The sequence below is a fragment of the Oryza sativa genome, chromosome 9 (genome assembly GCF_034140825.1).
Source record: "Oryza sativa Japonica Group chromosome 9, ASM3414082v1".
Taxonomy (NCBI): Eukaryota; Viridiplantae; Streptophyta; class Magnoliopsida; order Poales; family Poaceae; genus Oryza; species Oryza sativa.
The window spans coordinates 20,630,671-20,649,890 of NC_089043.1; the positions used below are offsets into that span (position 1 = coordinate 20,630,671).

The 19,220-nt window shown below is 41.7% G+C and overlaps 2 protein-coding genes and 1 pseudogene across 3 annotated transcripts; 2 read left to right on the forward strand and 1 right to left on the reverse strand.

Annotated features, from left to right (window-relative positions):
• Nucleotides 1-928: 928 nt before the first annotated feature.
• LOC4347162 (uncharacterized) lies at nt 929-6,933 on the reverse strand. Its single transcript, XM_015755847.3, has 10 exons — nt 5,442-6,933; nt 4,565-4,723; nt 3,938-4,291; nt 3,793-3,856; nt 3,156-3,373; nt 2,962-3,075; nt 2,751-2,856; nt 2,464-2,675; nt 1,983-2,086; nt 929-1,625 (listed from the first exon to the last, which is right to left on the reverse strand). The coding sequence occupies exons 1-10, from the start codon at nt 6,861-6,863 to the stop codon at nt 1,478-1,480; spliced, it is 2,901 nt and encodes a 966-aa protein (XP_015611333.2). The 5' UTR covers nt 6,864-6,933; the 3' UTR covers nt 929-1,477.
• A 2,101-nt stretch (nt 6,934-9,034) lies between these two features.
• Nucleotides 9,035-12,493, forward strand: LOC107277421 (uncharacterized). 2 transcript variants are annotated; one of them, XM_015756653.3, is made up of 5 exons: nt 9,035-9,288; nt 9,368-9,426; nt 11,371-11,781; nt 11,891-12,043; nt 12,147-12,493. In XM_015756653.3, the coding sequence occupies exons 3-5, from the start codon at nt 11,521-11,523 to the stop codon at nt 12,300-12,302; spliced, it is 570 nt and encodes a 189-aa protein (XP_015612139.1). In that variant the 5' UTR covers nt 9,035-9,288; nt 9,368-9,426; nt 11,371-11,520; the 3' UTR covers nt 12,303-12,493. The 2 variants fall into 2 exon arrangements, with proteins under 2 accessions (XP_015612139.1, XP_015612140.1); XM_015756654.3 differs by having other exon boundaries at nt 11,383-11,781.
• A 51-nt stretch (nt 12,494-12,544) lies between these two features.
• Nucleotides 12,545-15,275, forward strand: LOC4347163 (probable glucomannan 4-beta-mannosyltransferase 4; annotated as a pseudogene).
• Nucleotides 15,276-19,220: the final 3,945 nt, after the last annotated feature.

Here is a 19,220-nt window from a genome sequence, read left to right on the forward strand (position 1 = left end):
TCCTTTTATATTATGGAGCGGCCTAAAGTCCTGATTTGATAATATTGTAAAATAGATTTAGGAAACCGATACCGTATTGGTTAAGGTTTCTATCTTGTAATCCTGCCCCACATCCTATATAAGGTGGGCAGGAGGCCCTCTAGGGGGCATGAGACAACTAGATCTCGTCAGATCTATAATACACCCGGCGGATTAAAATCCTCAAACAGGAATAGGGTATTACCTCTCATCGAGAGGGCCTGAACCTGTCTAATCCTTTGTCTCTGCATCCATCCACTTTTAGGTCTCGTGCACTACCCCTTTTATTATTGCCGAATTCATGTTTCGACGAGACTCAAAGGATTTCTTCGGATTTCTTCCATGAGGTTCAAAATTCCTCCAAAACTTGTATGGGAAGAGGCATTCCATAGCAATTTCATAGGATTCCATAGTGTTTATTCCTTTGATTCAAAGGGCTTTCTAGGAAAAATTCCTATAGGAATAAAATCCTCTAAAATTCCTATGAATTTCCTTTGAATCAAAGGGGGCCTAAGTTTTAAATCTAGATTGTTAGAGTTGTTTTTAATGGTTTTTTATTGTTGATTATTTTTTATATTTGACTTTTAAGTCGTTAAAAACACTTACACCCTCCGTCTTTTAATAGATGATACCGTTAACTTTAAAACATATGTTTGAGCATTCGTTTCATTCAAAAAATTTATGCAAATATATAAGATATAATTCATGTTTAAAGTACTTTGAATGATAAAACAACTCACAACAAAATAAATTATAATTAAATAAATTTTAGAATAAAACAAATAATTAAAAATCAACGGCGTCATCTATTATAAGGAGGTTGTATATAAAAGTTTTTCGCACATAATTTGTTGTCGCTAATAAACGTTACGGCTACAGACAAACCGATGGGACTATTTATCCGCAAGTGTTTCTTTGGAAGAAAAATAAAATCAAGTTTCAAAAGTCATTGCTGTACAAATGTGGATTGAGAATTCTTGAGAAATTATGCGCAGACAGAAAAGGGTTGCTACTTGCCACTTGCTACAGCTAAGCGGAAGGCTAAAGCCCATGAGAATACTTAGAAAAAAATAAGGCTTGCGCTTGTTAAGGAACACCAGCCCGTGTTGAAACTTGAGAACTCTACTGATGAAAATAAGCATGAACCCTTCTCCTGAAAATTTCACAACGATGTCCAAAGACCAGAGTTTCTCCAGCTTTTCCAGGAAGCAATAGCCTTGCAACCAATCTGTCATCCAGAATTTTTACTTATCTGAAAACGAAGTACGACCTGTATCCTGGCATCCTGCATGACGACTTTGGCATCATCAAAGGAAAACTGAGACCCGGAGATGTTACAGATTTCCCCTCAGCTAATTCCTGATCATTAACCTGTATGTCGATGTCCAACTCTTCTTGACGTGATTTTGAAGCAATGTGTATTGATAGCAACCAGACTGGAAATGGAATGTAGGATTTGCTAATCATTCAACAATTGGGCCAGCATGGCATTTGCACTATCAGGGCCATCATTGTTTACACTAGGAATTATGTGCTCTGGTGAGATGAACCTAACAAACTCCCGGAGTTCTGTGAAGCTGCTATGTTCACTGTAGGGCACTTCATATCTGTAGAGACAAAGAAATGGAGAAACTTCAAAACTGATCGATAACTCAATGCACATCGGCAAAAGGGAAATACTCAACCTGTCACAGTTGTTATAAACACAATTCTTTCTGCCTAACTAGTATTTATGTTAAAACGGATGGATATGTTAACAGGCAGTTAGCGTGAAAATTCAGCTCATGGCAGTTAGAACTACGGGTTTTCGACTAAATAAAGGAGTACTGAACCAAATCCCAGAATTATAAATAAGACAACTACACTTTTTATGCGCAAACAGCAAAGAACTATGTTAAATGTCTCTCTATTTCCTTCTGGCATATAGCGTGAGAAGTGTCAACTAAGATCTTCTAGGATGGTACCTGATTATTGCTCCTTGTTGCCATTTTCTGCCTGGTGTCCTTTTCTTCCCTTTACCAAATGACCAACCAGTTGGACAAAATGCAACTATAAGGTCAAACCGATCCTGTAAGTAATATAGCCATCAGAAAATCAGAATAAATGGCAACTTCAGAAGCAAACAGAACATATGAAGACTAATGCACGGATATTCAGGTTTAGAACAAGGTCTCAGCTTTAGCTAGTTAGTCCAAAAGAATGTGACTAATCATTAGAAAAGGAACACAGAGGTATTGTATCAATCCAGAATTTTAAAGAGCCAGATTACAAATATATGCTCTGATGCTCAGATCTTAGTCCTTATCCTTAGGTGGAGTAGAAATAGCAACTTCAACTTTAAAGACCATGATTTTCTTAAATTAACTCATCAGATTAATAGGGACATATCAAACAAGCTAAAACCCCTATCTTACAAACGAAGGTAGGATCAAGTACTTTTCTTACAGCATATTGAGTGGACAAATACTTCATCCGCTTGAAGCTTGCCAGAGTCCACATAGGAACAACATGTATGTGACTTTCAGCTTCATTGGCTGTAAACCAGTGCATGATTTCCTGAGGAAGCCCCAAGTGCTTTAATATTTGCAACTTTGCAGCTCCAACATATATTTTCTTCTGAAGCAAACGAGCAACCTCCATATACAGTCTTTCTTTACCTGCATCCATGAACGATTTATGTATATACCCACTACAATATCCAGAATATCAAAGATGAGACACAGAGACAGTACCAATTGTATAGCTGCCAATCAAAAAAAGTGTCTTTGGATTGAAAGCTTCAGCTTGGATAGCCTCGATAACAAACTGTATTACAATCTCTTGAGTTGGGAAGTCGTACTGCAAAACATTTTTTTTTGGATTATGTAAAGGCCACATGATAGCCTGACCATGTCAATTATAAACTTGGGAAACACTTCTGATACAGCTAGGCGATAAACATACTCGTGGATTACAGTAGGTTGTGTCAAGTATTAGAGTGTGGATAGGAGAAGACTGCAAAACACGATTGTTTGCCATCTCAGAAGAAAACCGGAAATCTCCAGTGTGTAGAACAGCCTAAAAGAGCAAGTAAAGAAACATGGCATGTTAAGTAGTTATGCTGAATAGATGATGAAGCAACTTAGAACAACACTTACTTTACCATTAGATGGCTCAAAGAGAATAATAACTGCTCCAGGACAATGATTGGCATCAAAACATGTTAAATTAACTCCTGCGATAGTAATCTTTTCATTGAGTGGCAATACATGTAATCGATCCCATGGGATACCAATCTTATAATGTACAAGATTAGCTGTAACTGATGAACAATATATTTTCCCATGACAAAAACTTTTTGTCAAGCCTTGGTAATCTGTGAACAGAAAGTCATTTGTTTTAGATATTAAAACATCAGGCAAACCTGCCTAGCACGAAGAAAGAAAAGTGGAAACTAATTATTTCACTAGATAAGTACAGCTAAAGATAGAGGGAACAAACAATGAGATGCAAACATGCCACTTCTTGTAGTATGCTAGAATGTCAAATTGATGTACTGCCTCTGTCCCAAAAAGACTCATTTCTGGCTATGAACCTAGACAACAAGTCTTTGTCAAGGTTAATAGCCAAAAATGAAGTCTTTATGGGATGGAGGTAGCAGTAAATGATTCAATAGCAAGTCAGACAAAAAAAATGGCTAAGTCTTCATTAATGGAAACTCAAGGAAACACTTTATATATTTCTTTCGTTCTTCAGTTTGTATTGACTCTTCGATAACAAAGAACTTGGACTTACGGTCTACATGAAAGTGTGTCAGAAACCAGTGGCAGCAATCTCCTCTCAAGTAGCGAAAAGCATCCTGCAGCAATATATTCAGTTACGGAGCCTGATGGCATACGAAGAATAATGTAAGGTTCAGCCTATTGAAAACAAATCATACCACTCGAAAAGGGGTCCCTGGGATACAACACCAAATAGGTGTATCTTTAACCTTTCCTTTAACAGTACGCCTTCCACCAGTGGCCTTAGCATTGGATTTTTTCTGGCTATTCAAATTAGATGGTGTGTTGACTTTACATGCTTTCTTTTGTCTTTGATCAGATGATGGACACCGAAAGTACTCCGTAATTAATTTGTTTCCATTCATTGGAATTTTAGCCTTCTTGGTATTCTCCAAATTTAACATATCAGCAGCCAAATCATTGGCATCATTGTTTTTCTTCCGTAACTCGCATAGAGCATGGGCAATTTTCTTTCTTGGACCAAGAGAGGTTATCCCCATACCTAGAAGATCCTGCAATTCATAGGCAGCAACAAGTTAGTTTTTTCATTGGAAACCAGAAAAGCTGTGTAGATCGATGCACCAACCAGTTATGCCAAAAAAAACTAAGATGTTGAAGGAACGCGAGCATCTTTTGACACATTAACTAGAACAAATCAACTAGCATGAAATCCACGCAGTTATGCAAATGGTCAATGTTAATCTCCAATTTACAAGTAGGTCCCATAACTTAAGCTCTATACTTGACAAACAAACCTCCATATCAACAAAACCACAGGAAATTACCTCTTCTGTGAGCCATTGCAAGGTTTCCCAGTCAACTTCTTCTTTGATAAAAATCTCCTCATACTTGGATAGCCCCAGATTCCTTAACCATTCCATAACACGCCTCTTTTCAACATTGCTTTCACCGCAGGGTTCATTTTGGTTATCGGAATTCGGTTCCTGGAACAGAGATAATTCAAAAAACTTAAAATATGATAATTTGTTGATTCCATAGTAAGGAAAAGGAAACTATTAAATAACATAAGAATTATATAATTGCTATTGTCTCCATTCTCAACTAAACTTTATAAGGATAGAAATTAGAAATGTATCCATAGTATGGTAGCATCAATCTTATATTCTTATTCAGTGGCAAACCCAAAATAAAAATTATGGAGGTCTAATACGGCAATACATACTAATCATCTAATTATTGAGTGATATACTAGTTAACACGGCATAAATTAAGCTAGGATTGAATCATCTACCCGGGATCCAGTGACCCCGGGTAGGACTACATAGGTTCACCACTGCTTATATTCCCGCAAAAATATCATATATTCTTATTGATGCAAAATATTCACAATGAATACTATTAGTATATACTATGTAGTAAGATGTATTCATCTATTGTCCCAGATAAGAACTTAATGATGGACACACAAAAATCGTCACAACAATGATTAGAACCCAGTGAATAAACATACTAACATGATCCTCATGCAGAGGAATAACTGAAGGCCAACCGGGAAATTTCAAGAAGCAAAATTGTGCCTAAGGTTACCATATGATTGTCTTTGAGCTTTCTAACAAGGTAACAATTCAGCAGCAATAATTATCACGGTCATTACACTAGATCACAACAATTTTTAATTTTCCAAATACATAGAAGAATCACCTTAGCAGGTTTATCTCCATCAAGGCAACTGTTAGTATGCACCAGCCGGAGCTCTTCACTTAAGTCAGAAATATTTGATCCACACAAAGGGCATTGCACTTCACAAGATGAATTAAAACTCCCACAATCCATTCCATTCCCTTCAAGGCAAGCCACCTTGTTGCTCAAAGGACCCTCCGTGTAATCCTCCATGCACAAGTTTATGAGCTCATTAAGTTGTGTTCCGATCTCAAAATCATCACAACCATCACCTTCAAGTGCATGTGTTGCACATGAGTCCATAAGCTTTGGTTCAACTGGATCCAAGCAGTGACTCCCCTTACAAGCCTCAAGTCCACTTGATGTGTTCCCCCTTTCCTCGAATGTGAAAGTTGCATCACCTTCTGCCGCAACTGTCCTCTCTTCAGAAATCAAGCTACAAAGTCCCGGACCCTCTTGGCTTTCCTTGCAATCACGAGGACCCAAATCATACTTCGCATTCAACATCTCAAGTTCGGATTCAACACAACTCGAGTGGCAATTCCTGTTATGAAGTGCAAATGTACATACAGATGCCCCCCCAGATTCGTTCTCCACATTCCTATCTTTGGAAACAGAGGGATGAATCGCTGAACCAAGCTCTTTTGAATCCATGGAGTCTGCACCTCCAAAATCACAATTTGTAACCAATGTCAGAAGCCTCGGCTCGATCAATCTTGCAGGATGATCACTTTCACAAGCCCCAGAGCCATTCCGTTCCTTCCGCATAGTCGTAGGGTCAGATTCAGACTTTCCCAACTCCACCTTAGCGTTCCCCTCCAACTGAACTGAGATACGGTCATTGGAGCTGAGCATTTGCGCCACTTGAGAACCCCCATTTTCCAAATCACATGTGGCATCCGGCATCGAAACCGTGGAATCCATCGGATTGGGGCGAGAATGCAAACCTCCATCGCGACGCCAATATCTATCCAATCCTTTCTTCCCATTAGAAACTGAACTAAAGTCATCAGATCCGCACCTCAATAGGCCGCAAATTCCTCCGCCCCTCGCTTTGTCCCCGCCTGGAACGCCGCTGCTAACCCTCGAGACGACACCTAGGGTTTCGCCAACCCCCGCGCCCTTCGAGGCGGCCCTCCCAGCGGGAGCCCTGCCACTACCGGCGGCGGCTGGACGGTTCTCCTTCCCGGAGCAACACGAGGACGACGGCTTCAACCTCTTGCTGGGGCGGCGCGAGGCCGCGCCATTACCGGAGGGCTTCAACGCGCGGGCGGCGCGGCTGCTGGCACGGGGAGGGCTCTGGAAATCGTCGTCGTCGTCGTCGTTGTCGCGGTATCCGGCACCGAGGGGAGGTTTGGCTGTGGCTTTCGGCCGGGAGGCGGCTGCGGCGGCGGTCGGCGGCGACGGCGAGGGCTTCGCCGCGAGCTTGGGGTTCGCCGGCATCTGGGAGTGGAAGTGGAAGGGGAACGAGGCGAGGGAGCGCGAAATGGAAATTTTCGGGGGGAGAAATTTTGAAAAGGGAAAAGGTGCGCGCCTATTTGTGGGAAGAAACGCGAAAGATTGGTAGGGACCGCTTCTGTCGGTAGCGGCCCAATATAAGAATTTACTGATTTCAAATATGGGCCTGTATAGGATTGTAGCATTACTCACGGCCCAGGTTTGGTTTTAACCTGGGAAAAAAGTCTATGTTGCCTCTCCATAGCTTGCTCTCATTGAATCGCTTCCCTCAGCCACTCGGTTTTACGGTTGAGGGAGACGTGTTACCTTTTCCCTTTCTTTTTCTCTCCCTCCCACGCATACAGGATTACAGGGTGCGGGATCGATCGATCGCGTGCTCTCTCTCTCTCCCCTACTGTGCAATGCGTCTCCATCTCCGTCCACGATAATATCGTCTCTCCTCTCTTCTCCGATAGCGACACCTCTCCTCCCCTCTCAGACCCGCCGTTTTCTCCCTTCACCGGCGACACCTTTCCCCTCTATCTCTATTGGAGCCACCTCCCTTTGCCCCCTCCCATCCCATTCCCCTCCCACGGCACCATATCGACTTCGGTGGTGTGAATCGAGCTTCAGTGATGTCAAGGGTGGGGCGATTGGCCCTACGGCGGTGTCCATGAGGATTATGTCATTGGATTTATATTAATTATGACATTGTAATTTTATTACTAAATTTTAATATGATAACAATGGTCAAAGTTGTATATTAGATTTAAAAACTTCAAAGAAAAAGGAATGGAAGTGGTGTATTCACTAATAGAAAAACTCAAATACCACTAGGCTCCTCACTTTGACATTTTATTGACTATAAACTTTGTTAACTATAAATCCAATGTAGGAACTTTGCAGTTTTGGTTTATAAAGGTTTCAGTCCGAAATTCTGAATGTCTGATGCTAATCGCCTAACTTAACCGAGATTTTGGACTATTTGCATTCACTTCGATGTAGCATTCCTAAATGCCATCTTTCTAAATAACTTAGATAATTTGCCCCCCGGTCCCCACAAATCAGCTCTAATATGCCATTTTACACCCAATTTCAGGGCCCCGGCTGCCACACCACCAACCAAGGTGGCAATGGAACGCGAAATGTCCATCTTGCCTATGCCCCTCTCACTCATAAGTGCATTAGCAATGCATCCACTTTTTTTCATGTGGACATGTGCTCTACATAGACAAAAAAAAAGTGAATGAAGCCACGCATCACATATTTCAATTCCCCACAGTGCACCGTGGTCTCAGCTAATAAAATCAAGAGCAAATTGCACTTTGAGCCACCTTGCTTTACCATCGTGTCAATTTGGACCAGGGATAGAACAATCTTTTCACTTTGGACCACCTAAATTTACATGTTTGTTTTATTTTGGGCCTCTTCTTCCACATCTAACTCCCTCTCTCTTGTCTCTATTTCTTCTCTCAATCTTGACTGCAAAGGGCTAGAAGTATCACCACAAGCAGGCCTACAAGTGATCACCAGCGCTATATTCGTGCCGAAGCTCCGTCGGAGTCACCTCCACCCGCTTGGAAAGGAGATCGACCTCCTAGTTGGGAGGTCAAGCTCCAGCTCGAGGTAGAGTATGGCAAACAGCGGGACTTGAGATAGTGTGGCATCAGCAGAGCTTGAGGATGAGTGTGGCGTGCAATTCAGGGAGAGCGGATAGAAAACCGATGGAGTTGAAGGTTGAAGAGCCCAAAATGAAACATGTAAATATAGATGGTCCAAAGTGGAAAGGTTACTCTACCCTAGTTCAAGTTGAAACAATAGTAAGGCTCCGTTCGGTAGTACAAGTTCCCAACTCCTCCTCCTCATTTTCTGCGCGCACGCTTTACAAACTGTTAAACGGTGCGTTTTCTGTAAAAAGTTTCTATACGAAAGTTGCTTAAAAAAATCATACCAATCTATTTTTGAAAAAAATATCTAAAACTTAATTAATCACGTATTAAAACGCTGCTTCGTTTTGTGTGCCGAAAAGTGAGGGTTCTCAACCCTCACTCCCGAAAAGAGGGTAAAGAAAGGTGGCACAATATGCAATTTAATCTAAAATCAACGACCCACAGGTTCAGTTCAGGGTCCCACATACCATTCTAAAAAAAATAAAAAAAAACCAAATCCTTCTCTTCATTCCCAGCCTCCGTGACGCACGAGCAGAGTCCGTCGCCTCGCTTCCTCCGCCACCGCCAGCCCTTCCTCACCATCGCCACTTCCTCCAACGCCGGCGCCTCTCTTCCTTGGCTGGCGCCCATCCTCTCCTCCTCGACCAGCGCCTCAACTACAGATCCCCTCTCCAGTCTCATTTTCACTCGTCCCAGCCTCACTCCTGCGGCGGCGGCGGCGCTGTCGATTCACCGGCGGCGGCACTGCGACGGCCAACGAGGTATGAGATAAATCCGTTTCCCCCTTCTCTTCTTCAATTTGGCAACAATTTGTCTTAGATTTGGTTGGTTTTGTTGCAGATCGGATTGTCTAGGGTTTGGATTTTGGGGGTTATGGCTCCGTCTGAGTGCCCGCCGTGGTAAGGCACAAATCCCATCCTTTATTTCCATTGTATTTTTTCTATGGCTTCCTAGTATTGCTAGGGCATGTACATGCATGGTATACGCATACGGCAAGTCTGTCCACAACATACATTGATCGGTACACGCATACGGCAAGAGTGCAGCACACGTGCATGCACTAGTCCACATGCTGATTCATCAAGGTCACAAGTTGGTGCATAATGTGAGGATCAGTAATTCATCTGTTTGGATTAATAATAAAGGTCACATGCTGCTTGGTCCCCATTGATCATCAAGGTCACAAGTTTTGGTCACAAAGACATCACTGATAATACCAGTATGCAAATGACTATTTTTATGTATGTGTACCGGTTTGACCATGCTGCGTATTAGTATTAAATTTTTCATTGATTAATTATTTGGTATGTTCACATTAAATTCATATATACTACTAATATATAATGGAGGAGGAGGCGGCTGCTGCGGCGAGCCACCGCCCCCACTGCCCCTCCATGCGTTGCTAGGGCGCGCAGCTTTGGGCGGGTGTGGAAATGGTGGGCAAAGCGCAAGCGGGTTGGCTTGTAGTTGTACTTGTACTACGTGAGTAGTTTTTGACGGGGGTTTGAAATTAATTGAGGTGAGAGAGAGCACAAGATGGATACGGAAAGAATAAACCTGACCTGGCGTTTACTCAGGGGGCATTTTACGATTTCCCTTGCTTAAGCCTTGTACTAGAAAAATCATCAGCACGCCAGTTGGCGTGCTTCAAAATTTATAGCCTGTGACATGATCAGATTAATTTTGCAAGTCTTTACATAATTAATTTAATTATCAAAGGTTGAGAGTGGAAATACAATAGTAATATATGCCTTATTATGTTACCTACTTGTTATTTAAAAATGCATGTTCAGTAAGAAATTACGTGTAGCTTTCATAAATTGGAAAATTTTGTTTGCGAGCTGTTGGATTTTCAATTATTATCATAGTCAATCGACCACATCTAGCATCTGAAATCGTCAGAGCTATACAGTGCAACTGATATCCATGGGTGCTTTCTTTTTCTTTTACATTGTGATTTTTTTAAGGAACACAGTAGAGGAGGCTCCGCTGTTAAATTTTACATTTTGGATTTTGGTTTGTTTCTCTATTTTTTAGCTCCCTTTTTTTTTTTTACATATTTTGATTTTCGGTTGTGTTATCTTTTTTTTTGGAGCTTCAATTTTAGAGATCTGTTTTTTTTTACATTTTAATTTTCCATTGTTTTCTCTATTTATTTTTTGAGCTCCAGTTTCAAAGACCCGCTCAAAATTGGGGTGCAAGCGGGTCACCCGCGAACCCACTTATAGGTCAAAATAAGCGAGTTTGCAGGTTAGTTTAGCCTATAAGTGGGTTTTTGTGGGTAGCCGCTTGTACCCTTAGCTCAAAAGCATCTAGACTCTAGACTTGAGTTGTTGATTTTTCTCAAAAGAAAGTCTTGGCCTTATTATTTCTTTTGACAACTATTTTTTCACTATAACATGTCATTATTCATTTTCCAATTTATGGTATTTCTCCTAGTTTTTCCTAAATTTTGTGCTGTATCGTTTTTCGCTGTGTAATGTTTATTCTAGGGTTAATATTTTTGAGATCATCCAAAGGATCTAGGTGTTCTTAATTTAATTTATTGACTATACTTCTACGAGCTTGGAAGTATCTAGAGGATTGTAACCATGAAAGCAGAGCGTAGCTAGCAGGCTAGCTGCAGGCTGCATCTTGTCTTTGTTCCACGTGTCAACATTTTGTAAGTCCATGTGGACCAATCAGGTAGGAGAAGACAGGCCAGCTTGAGAAGTTACTGATCTGACTATCTGAGATTGCACAGGGACACGTGGCTGATTTTCAGATGAACTAACCCTAAATAATCAGTGAGCCACGTGGCCCAATCAAACGCCTCATTTCCACCCCTGAAATCGTATATAAAGATTACCTTTCAGGTGACAGGTGGGGCCCCAGAAATGAGGACAAATATCATTCATAAATCCTAATCTCGGGTACTGTAGAGCTCCCCCCGGGATTCCGCGCCCCACCTGCTCGACAGATTGCCCACCCCAAGCAGCTAGCCAGGTCTCCCCATGGCATCGCTCCGCGCGGCAACCGGGCTGCCATTCTCGCCGCGCCCGGCGTGCTGCCGCCCTCCCAGCTCGCCAGGCTCCAGGCGTGGCTTCGTGTTCCCGCCGCGCTTCGCACCTGGCGTGTTCCTTTTCTTTCCGCTGGATTCTGCAGGCGGCGGCGGAGTAGCTCGCCGGCGCGCGTACCCGAGGATCGAGGCCACGGCGAGGCACGGCGCGAGGAAGGAGAACCCCAAGGTCAGGAACCGCCGGCTGCAGAAGAAGGTACGGTTCAATTCCATCCACCCCAGCTCAACTGCACAAATCACAAATTAACCACCAGTCGCTCTTCTGCTCACAACTCACATGGTTCTTGCCGCCGCCGGCGCTGCAGTTCAATGGCACGGCGACGAAGCCGAGGCTATCCGTGTTCTGCTCCAACAGGCAGCTCTATGCCATGCTCGTCGACGACCACAACAAGAAGATCCTCTTCTATGGCAGCACCCTGCAGAAGGCCATCTGCGGTGACCCTCCCTGCGGCGCCGTGGTACGCCGGCCACTTTTTCCTCCCCGAATTTCACCTAGTAATTAAACAGACACTGCTCATTTGTAAGTAATAGTAATATCTTGAGCTGGCCTTGTTGCGACAGGAGGCAGCTGGGAGGATCGGGGAGGAGCTCATCAGGGCGTGCAAGGAGCTGGACATCACCGAGATCTCGTCCTACGACCGCAACGGGTTTGCTCGAGGGGAGAAGATGATGGCGTTCGAAGTTCCGGTCTCGCAGTACGGCTTCCTGCCAAGATAGCAGCAACAAATTGTTAAAGATAGAGATGCATTGCTGTAGATAGGACAGTATAGTGTAGTGATGAAAAATGAACTGGAAACATGTGAATTGGTGGCTGTGTGTTACTGTGATGCATCAGTTTCCTGGAGAGCATGCAGTTAATTCATGTTTCACAGAAGATATTTTCACAATCCATCATTATTTTCTATTTAGAGTTAGAGCTTAAAATATGATTTTGGTTTCTTTACTTAGATTTTGGTCAAATGCAGGATCTAGTGGAGCTTGAGTGCATTGATTGGGCGAGAAAAGAAATTAACATAAAGTATGAAATCAGAGATAACAGGAAGGGATACAAAGCAGGAGCCTTGAAGAAGGGCATGGAACATATCTATACCCAACAGTGCGATTTTGTTGCCATTTTCGATGCAGATTTCCAACCTGAATCTGATTTCCTTCTAAAAATAATACCATTTCTTGTGCATAACCCTAAGATTGGTCTGGTTCAGACACGTTGGGAGTTTGGTAAGCAAGTATTTTCATTGTTTCATTCCAACCTTGTGAGGGTAATCAAATTAAATAGCGGTGCTTCAGTTGTTGGTCTGATAGTCCGATTTATGTTTCTGTTGAATTGGTCACTCAACTGTTATATGTATTGCTTGTCTACTAAACTCTCAGATCATGTTCATCAAATAGACTGAACTATGAAGAGCTTATAGCCTTATAGCACTAAATGAAAATGAAAGGAAGTTTATCGGAAAAATGGGCACATCCAATGTTGCACCGTTTTAAGTTATTAAAAAGTAAATTTTGTCGGGTCCCAGAAAACCCATAATTTGGATATAACTGTTAATTCTCTGATGCAATTTGTTCAAGTTTTCAATGGGTAATGTGGTGTTATTTGGTTATTTTAAGTGAGAATCTTTGTTCATTCTGATTACAGGCTGTTCTGCCCTGGCCTTTGCTGGGCAATTTTGCAGTGAACTATGATGTTTGCCTTATGACAAGGATACAGAAGATGTCACTGGACTATCATTTCAAAGTAGAGCAGGAATCAGGCTCATCTATGCATTCATTCTTTGGCTTCAACGGTAAGATCCAATATCAGAACTACTTACGTGAACTAATCATGCCTGGTCCTAACATCACTGATCTGCCTACAGGTACTGCTGCTGTGTGGCGGGTATCAGCTACTATTAACGAAGCAGGAGGTTGGAAGGATCACACAACTGTGGAAGACATGGACTTGGCTGTACGCCTGTACGGGCAAGCCTCAAGGGATGGCAATTCCTGTATGTTGGTGATATAAGGGTATGTATATGTTGATCCTTTAATAAGCATATATGAATATTTTACCCTGTTTTAATAATGAATCTTGAGCAGGTTAAGAGTGAACTCCCAAGTACCTTCAAAGCCTACCGACATCGGCAGCATAGATGGACTTGTGGTACTGCCAACCTCTTCAGAAAAATGCAACGGAAATTGCCAAAAACAAGGCTAGCCTTCTTCAATATGACAGAATGGAACATGTTACAGGATTGTCATGCAATAAGTTTCTTTACCCGATTATATGTGATTCAGGGCGTATCTGTATGGAAAAAACTTCATCTACTCTACAGCTTTTTCTTCGTAAGGAGGGTCGTCGCTCCCATCCTGACCTTCCTGTTCTACCGTGTTGTGATTCCGCTGTCTGTCATGGTCCCTGAAATCAGCATTCCTGTCTGGGGGATGGTCTGCATTCCCACTGCCATTACCATCATGAACGCCATCAGAAATCCTGGGTAAGAATGAATTCTTCCTGCAGAGAATGTCTCTCAATCTGCCCATCAATTTTCCAAGATTACAGATTTTATCTAATATATACCAGGTCTCTCCATCTGATGCCTTTTTAGATTCTATTTGAGAATGTCATGGCCATGCACCGAATGCGTGCAGCTCTAACAGGCTTGCTCGAGACCATGAATGTCAATCAGTGGGTGGTTACTGAGAAGGTTGGTGATCATGTAAAGGACAAGCTTGAAGTCCCTCTTCTTGAACCATTGAAGCCAACAGACTGCGTCGAGAGGTAAAAACATTACTTACGATCATACCAGTTATCCTCTGATAGCAGAGCAGTGAAAAACTGAAAATTCATGCCTGAAACTACATGTCTATCTGATTTTTCACCCTTGCAGGATTTACATTCCTGAGCTCGTGGTCGCGTTCTACCTCCTGGTATGCGCGTCTCACGATTTGGTGCTTGGAGCCAAGCACTACTACCTGTACATCTACCCTGGAATTTTTACAATTTGGTCCTTTTAAAAAACTTATTTCGTAAATAGACCACTGAAAAAACTTATCCCAGAAATGGTCCTTTTTGAAGCGCCAAAGTGGCTGGCGCTGTCACCGTGGCGGGGGCGGCGCTGAGGTGGCATGGGGAGCACGCTAGAGTGGCTGGATCCGCACGCCGTGGTCCTTCCCACTCGTACCTGGTTGCTTCAGAAGACAGAGGCCGCCGGATCCGCGCGCCTCTGTCGCTCCCGAGGACGGGGGGCGGTGGATTTGTGCGCCGCCATCCTTGCCCCTACACTTTACCCTTTCCGACAGCATGGGGGTATGGAGGTGGAGCGGTGGTGACACAAGGATGTGCAACGGAGAGTGGGGGGAGGACGGACGACATCGGCGGCGGTGGGTGGAGGGCGGATGGCAGCGGGGGAGCACGGGCGCGAGTGGAGTGGCGGCCGCATGGGCTAGGGTTTGGGGTAGATGTGGTTGTTTTTTCGAAACAGTCCCTTCCTTTTTTATGTTTACAACGCTATCCCTAGAAGTGGAATTTTCTCTTCTTCGTATTGTATTTCTGTGAAATAGGAGGGCTTTTCCGGAAGAAACGCAACGGGTGTTAACCGGTCCAAGGACGTATGAGATATTTCATACAAATATGTGTTGTTTTTTTTTTGCAAAATTGCCTATTAATGAAAACCGGTTCCACCCCGCAGTGGAGACCGGCACGCATGCACACCCCACTTTGCCCAAAATTAGGATTGACTAGAAAATAGGCGCACCAGTTGGTGCGCTTTAGTTTATGGCCCGTGAGTTCATCTACAACATAGATATTTAAATTTGAAAGTCCATGAGCTAGTTTGATATCTATAAAAACCATGCATTCAGATGGACCTCCTAATTGATTTTAATTTTATATTTGGTGAAACATAAGACGAATCAAAGTAGGATACTCCGTCTGCCCCATAATTAGCGCCCACAATAAACGCAGTTGTGGGTTTCAGTGTCCAACTTTGACCATCCGTCCATCCGTCTTATTTGAAATATTTTTATGATTAGTATTTTTATTGTTATTAAATGATAACATATGAATAGTACTTTATGCGTGACTTAACTTTTAAAATTTTTTCATAAATTTTTTAAATAAGACGGACGGTTAAACGTTGGTACGGAAACTTATGGCTGCACTTATAATGGGACGGAGGAAGTAGTAATTTATGCTTGTCATTAATTTTGTTGTTTAAGCCCATGTTGTAGTGATTTAGCAAAATCTGACAGTTTTGCATTTTACTAATAATATATTCCTCCATCTCGGTCCCAAAATAAACGGGCTTCTGGCATTTAAATTTTCATCTAAAATATAAAATCTTCTATAAGTTTAATAGGTGCAACCGTATAAGGCTGTTAATCCAAAAAGAGATATTGAAAGGATTAACCAAGCAAAGCCTTTCCACCAATCAGCATGGATTAGCTCAATAGCGGCTGGTAATTATGCCAATCAGGAGTGGTCCTGCTTGTTTAATGTGGGCCATTTCAGACTTTTGTCTTCCAGCTTTGATTGGTTTTAAATTTGCTAGATACTTTTATATTTTAGAACGAAAGAAACAATGTACAACAAATATTTAAAATATGGTTCTTCAGAATGTAAAGTTGGATCCGATCTTTTAGATGGGTCATTTATTCTTCTATTTATTGTTTCTTGTAAAAATATAGGATATTAATGATGACACGTCCTTTTCGCCAATTTTATATTTGTCTTTTTGACTTATAATGCAATATATTCTATTTATCCAAGAATTCAAAATACTCCATCAATTTTTAATAGATGATATTGTCGACTTTTAAATGTGGTGTTTGCGCATTTGTCTTGTTAAGAAAACTATGCAAGCATCATTTATTATCATTAAAGATTTTTTTAAGTATAATTTATATATTTTCAATAGAACAAATGATTGAACGTAATATCTAAAAGTTAATAGCGTCATCTATTAAAAATAAAGAGTAGTGTTTTTTTATTTAGTTCTTGTTTTTTTTTCATTTTCCTCCGCTTTTTACATGCTGTATTTATGTTCGCTCCTAGCCTCCTACTCATGCGATTTACCGGAGAGTAACACACAACGTACGCAACGGTGTCACAAATCCGAGAAGCTACAGCGTGCGCTCGGTGTGCCTTGTATTTCGTAGCCAGCTAGATTGTTCCAGAGGGAGTGAAGGATACGGACCAGAGCCAGTCGACGCACCAAAGAGCAACATATAATCAAACTTCAGCCGAACGGTTTTAGAACATATGATGATGATGATACGTGATCGAACGGTGCAGGAGAAGAGCCAAGGAAACACGTGGCAGATTCTCAGAGGGGTAGAGCTTAATTCCTAGGACGCCACGTGGCCCAATCACTTGGCAGTGTTAGAACTTTGCAATCGGTATAAAAGATTGGCGCACCGGAAATCGCCCATGAAAGACGCCGCACGAGGGGCCTCATCGTTTGCCCTATGGCTTATAAGCCAAAGCCAAAATTTAAATTTTAAAACTTAATTTTGAATTTGAATTTGATTCTTTTTCAACATAGTTTTTTTTTTAACTTTGGCTTTTCAACCACTAAGAATATATATATATATATATATATATATATATATATATATATATATATATATATATATATATATATATATTCACATATTATTTTTTAATCACTAATAAGTCGTTATAGGTTATAATAAGATTAGACCAACCGATGGGGACCGAGGAGCCAACAGCAGCTAACGTACACGTGTAATTAAGTAGGATATCCAAAAAGAAAATCTAAAAACGGAGAAAAACGGTATGGTTAGGGCTGTCATTAGCTGATAATGATTATCAGGAGGTCTCTCTTTCTCCTTGACGTGCTCGTTCTTGCTATCATCGCTCAAAGCTTCACGCCAGAGGTTGGTTACTAGGTAGGCTGGGTTGAAGGGGAGAGGAGGAGACCGCATCACAGTGGGGCATCCATGCATGCCCTTGCGGGAGGACGAGTTTCTTCGCAAGGGCACGCCCAGAGCTATACGGAATGGAGGGAAATCTCTGATGTGGCAACTTGTGGTTATACGAGACGTACGTATAGACACCATGAATAGTCTTAGCACTAAAGCATAGCATAGCATAGCGGGCAGCAGCTGGTACGGCCATTAGTCACGAGAAATGCATGCCACTATACCTGACGAAGCCAACTTTAGGCCTGTTTAGGGAATTTAAAATTCTGTGAAGCAGCTGCTGAGAAGCTAGCTGGTGAGAATCTGGAGAAGCTGGAAACCCAGCTTCTGGCTTCTAGCTCATTTTTCAGATTTTACAATTACATATTCTCAGAATCTGGGAAAAAAGCTAAACTGTTTAAGGAGCTTTTGACAAATAAAAATTCTAAATGAACCTGCAGCTGCTAGAAGCTCTCCGAAACATACCCGTGGTCACCAGGCCAGCCAACCATCGGTTTGCATTGAACGGAAGCAACAACTTGCGTTTTGTCCGCTTATGGAGCGTGCGGGCGCACATTTTCCTTGTTTAGGGACCATCGACCGATCGATCGAGCTGTCTTTATCCCCCGCGACTTTATGTGAGCCATTTTGCCCCCTTATTACTACTACTACTACTAGCATTCATGCTCGTACGGTTCATGTCTTCCTCAACGTCATGGTAGTCAGTATCCTGATTCGTATCCTACTATCTAACGATACTACGATCCTATCAAGCCGAAACAATACCGATTCCACCTAATATCCTAATTTTCATAGTATCTCGATCCTACTATTCATTACTACACGATCCTACGAAATCTTAGGTGATATCCCGATTCTACGATCCCTACGATACTATAAAATATTATTTAAAATAACATGGTTTGAAAATAATGTAAATAAACATGCTCAAATTTATATAAAAATCAGTTAAATATATCAAACCAACATGGTTTCTCTTGATAAATGTCTCTATTTGCATGATATATATCATTACTATATTTTTTAATATATAATGGCTATATATAATTAATATAAATATTAATTAAACTTTGAAAAAAAAAGAAATCTCATAGTATCCCGATTCTACGATACGATATTACTTTAAAAAAATAATACTGCCCCGATCCTGACAACCTGGCTTAACGTGCACCACGAGACGACGCTGTACTCACCGGCCGGACAGAAATCGATCGACAAGTTAGCCAAATTCGTCACACACACAGCGTTAGCGGTGTGTTACCGAGATATTTTTTGTGTGCTCAGTGATGATCTGTCTGCCTCTGCTCACCACTGGCATGAAGGTGTGGGTGTAAAGTTTATAAAGTATACGGATACACATTTGAAGTATTAAACGTAGATTAATACACAACAAATTACAGATTCCGTCTGTAAACTGTGAGACGAATTTATTAAGCATAATTAATCCGTCATTAGCAAATATTTACTGTAGCATCACATTATCAAATCATGACGTAATTAGGCTCAAAAGATTCGTCTCACAATTTACATGCAAACTGTGCAATTGGTTTTTTTTCCCCACATTTAATATGATATGCATGTGTCTAAATATTTAATGTGACGTTTTTGATCAATTTTTTTATCTAAATAAGATCTAAGGCAACGACCAACCGCACTGAACTACTACTGGTGTTGTACTCCTAGATGGAGTAACTCGTAGCTGAAAAACGTGAC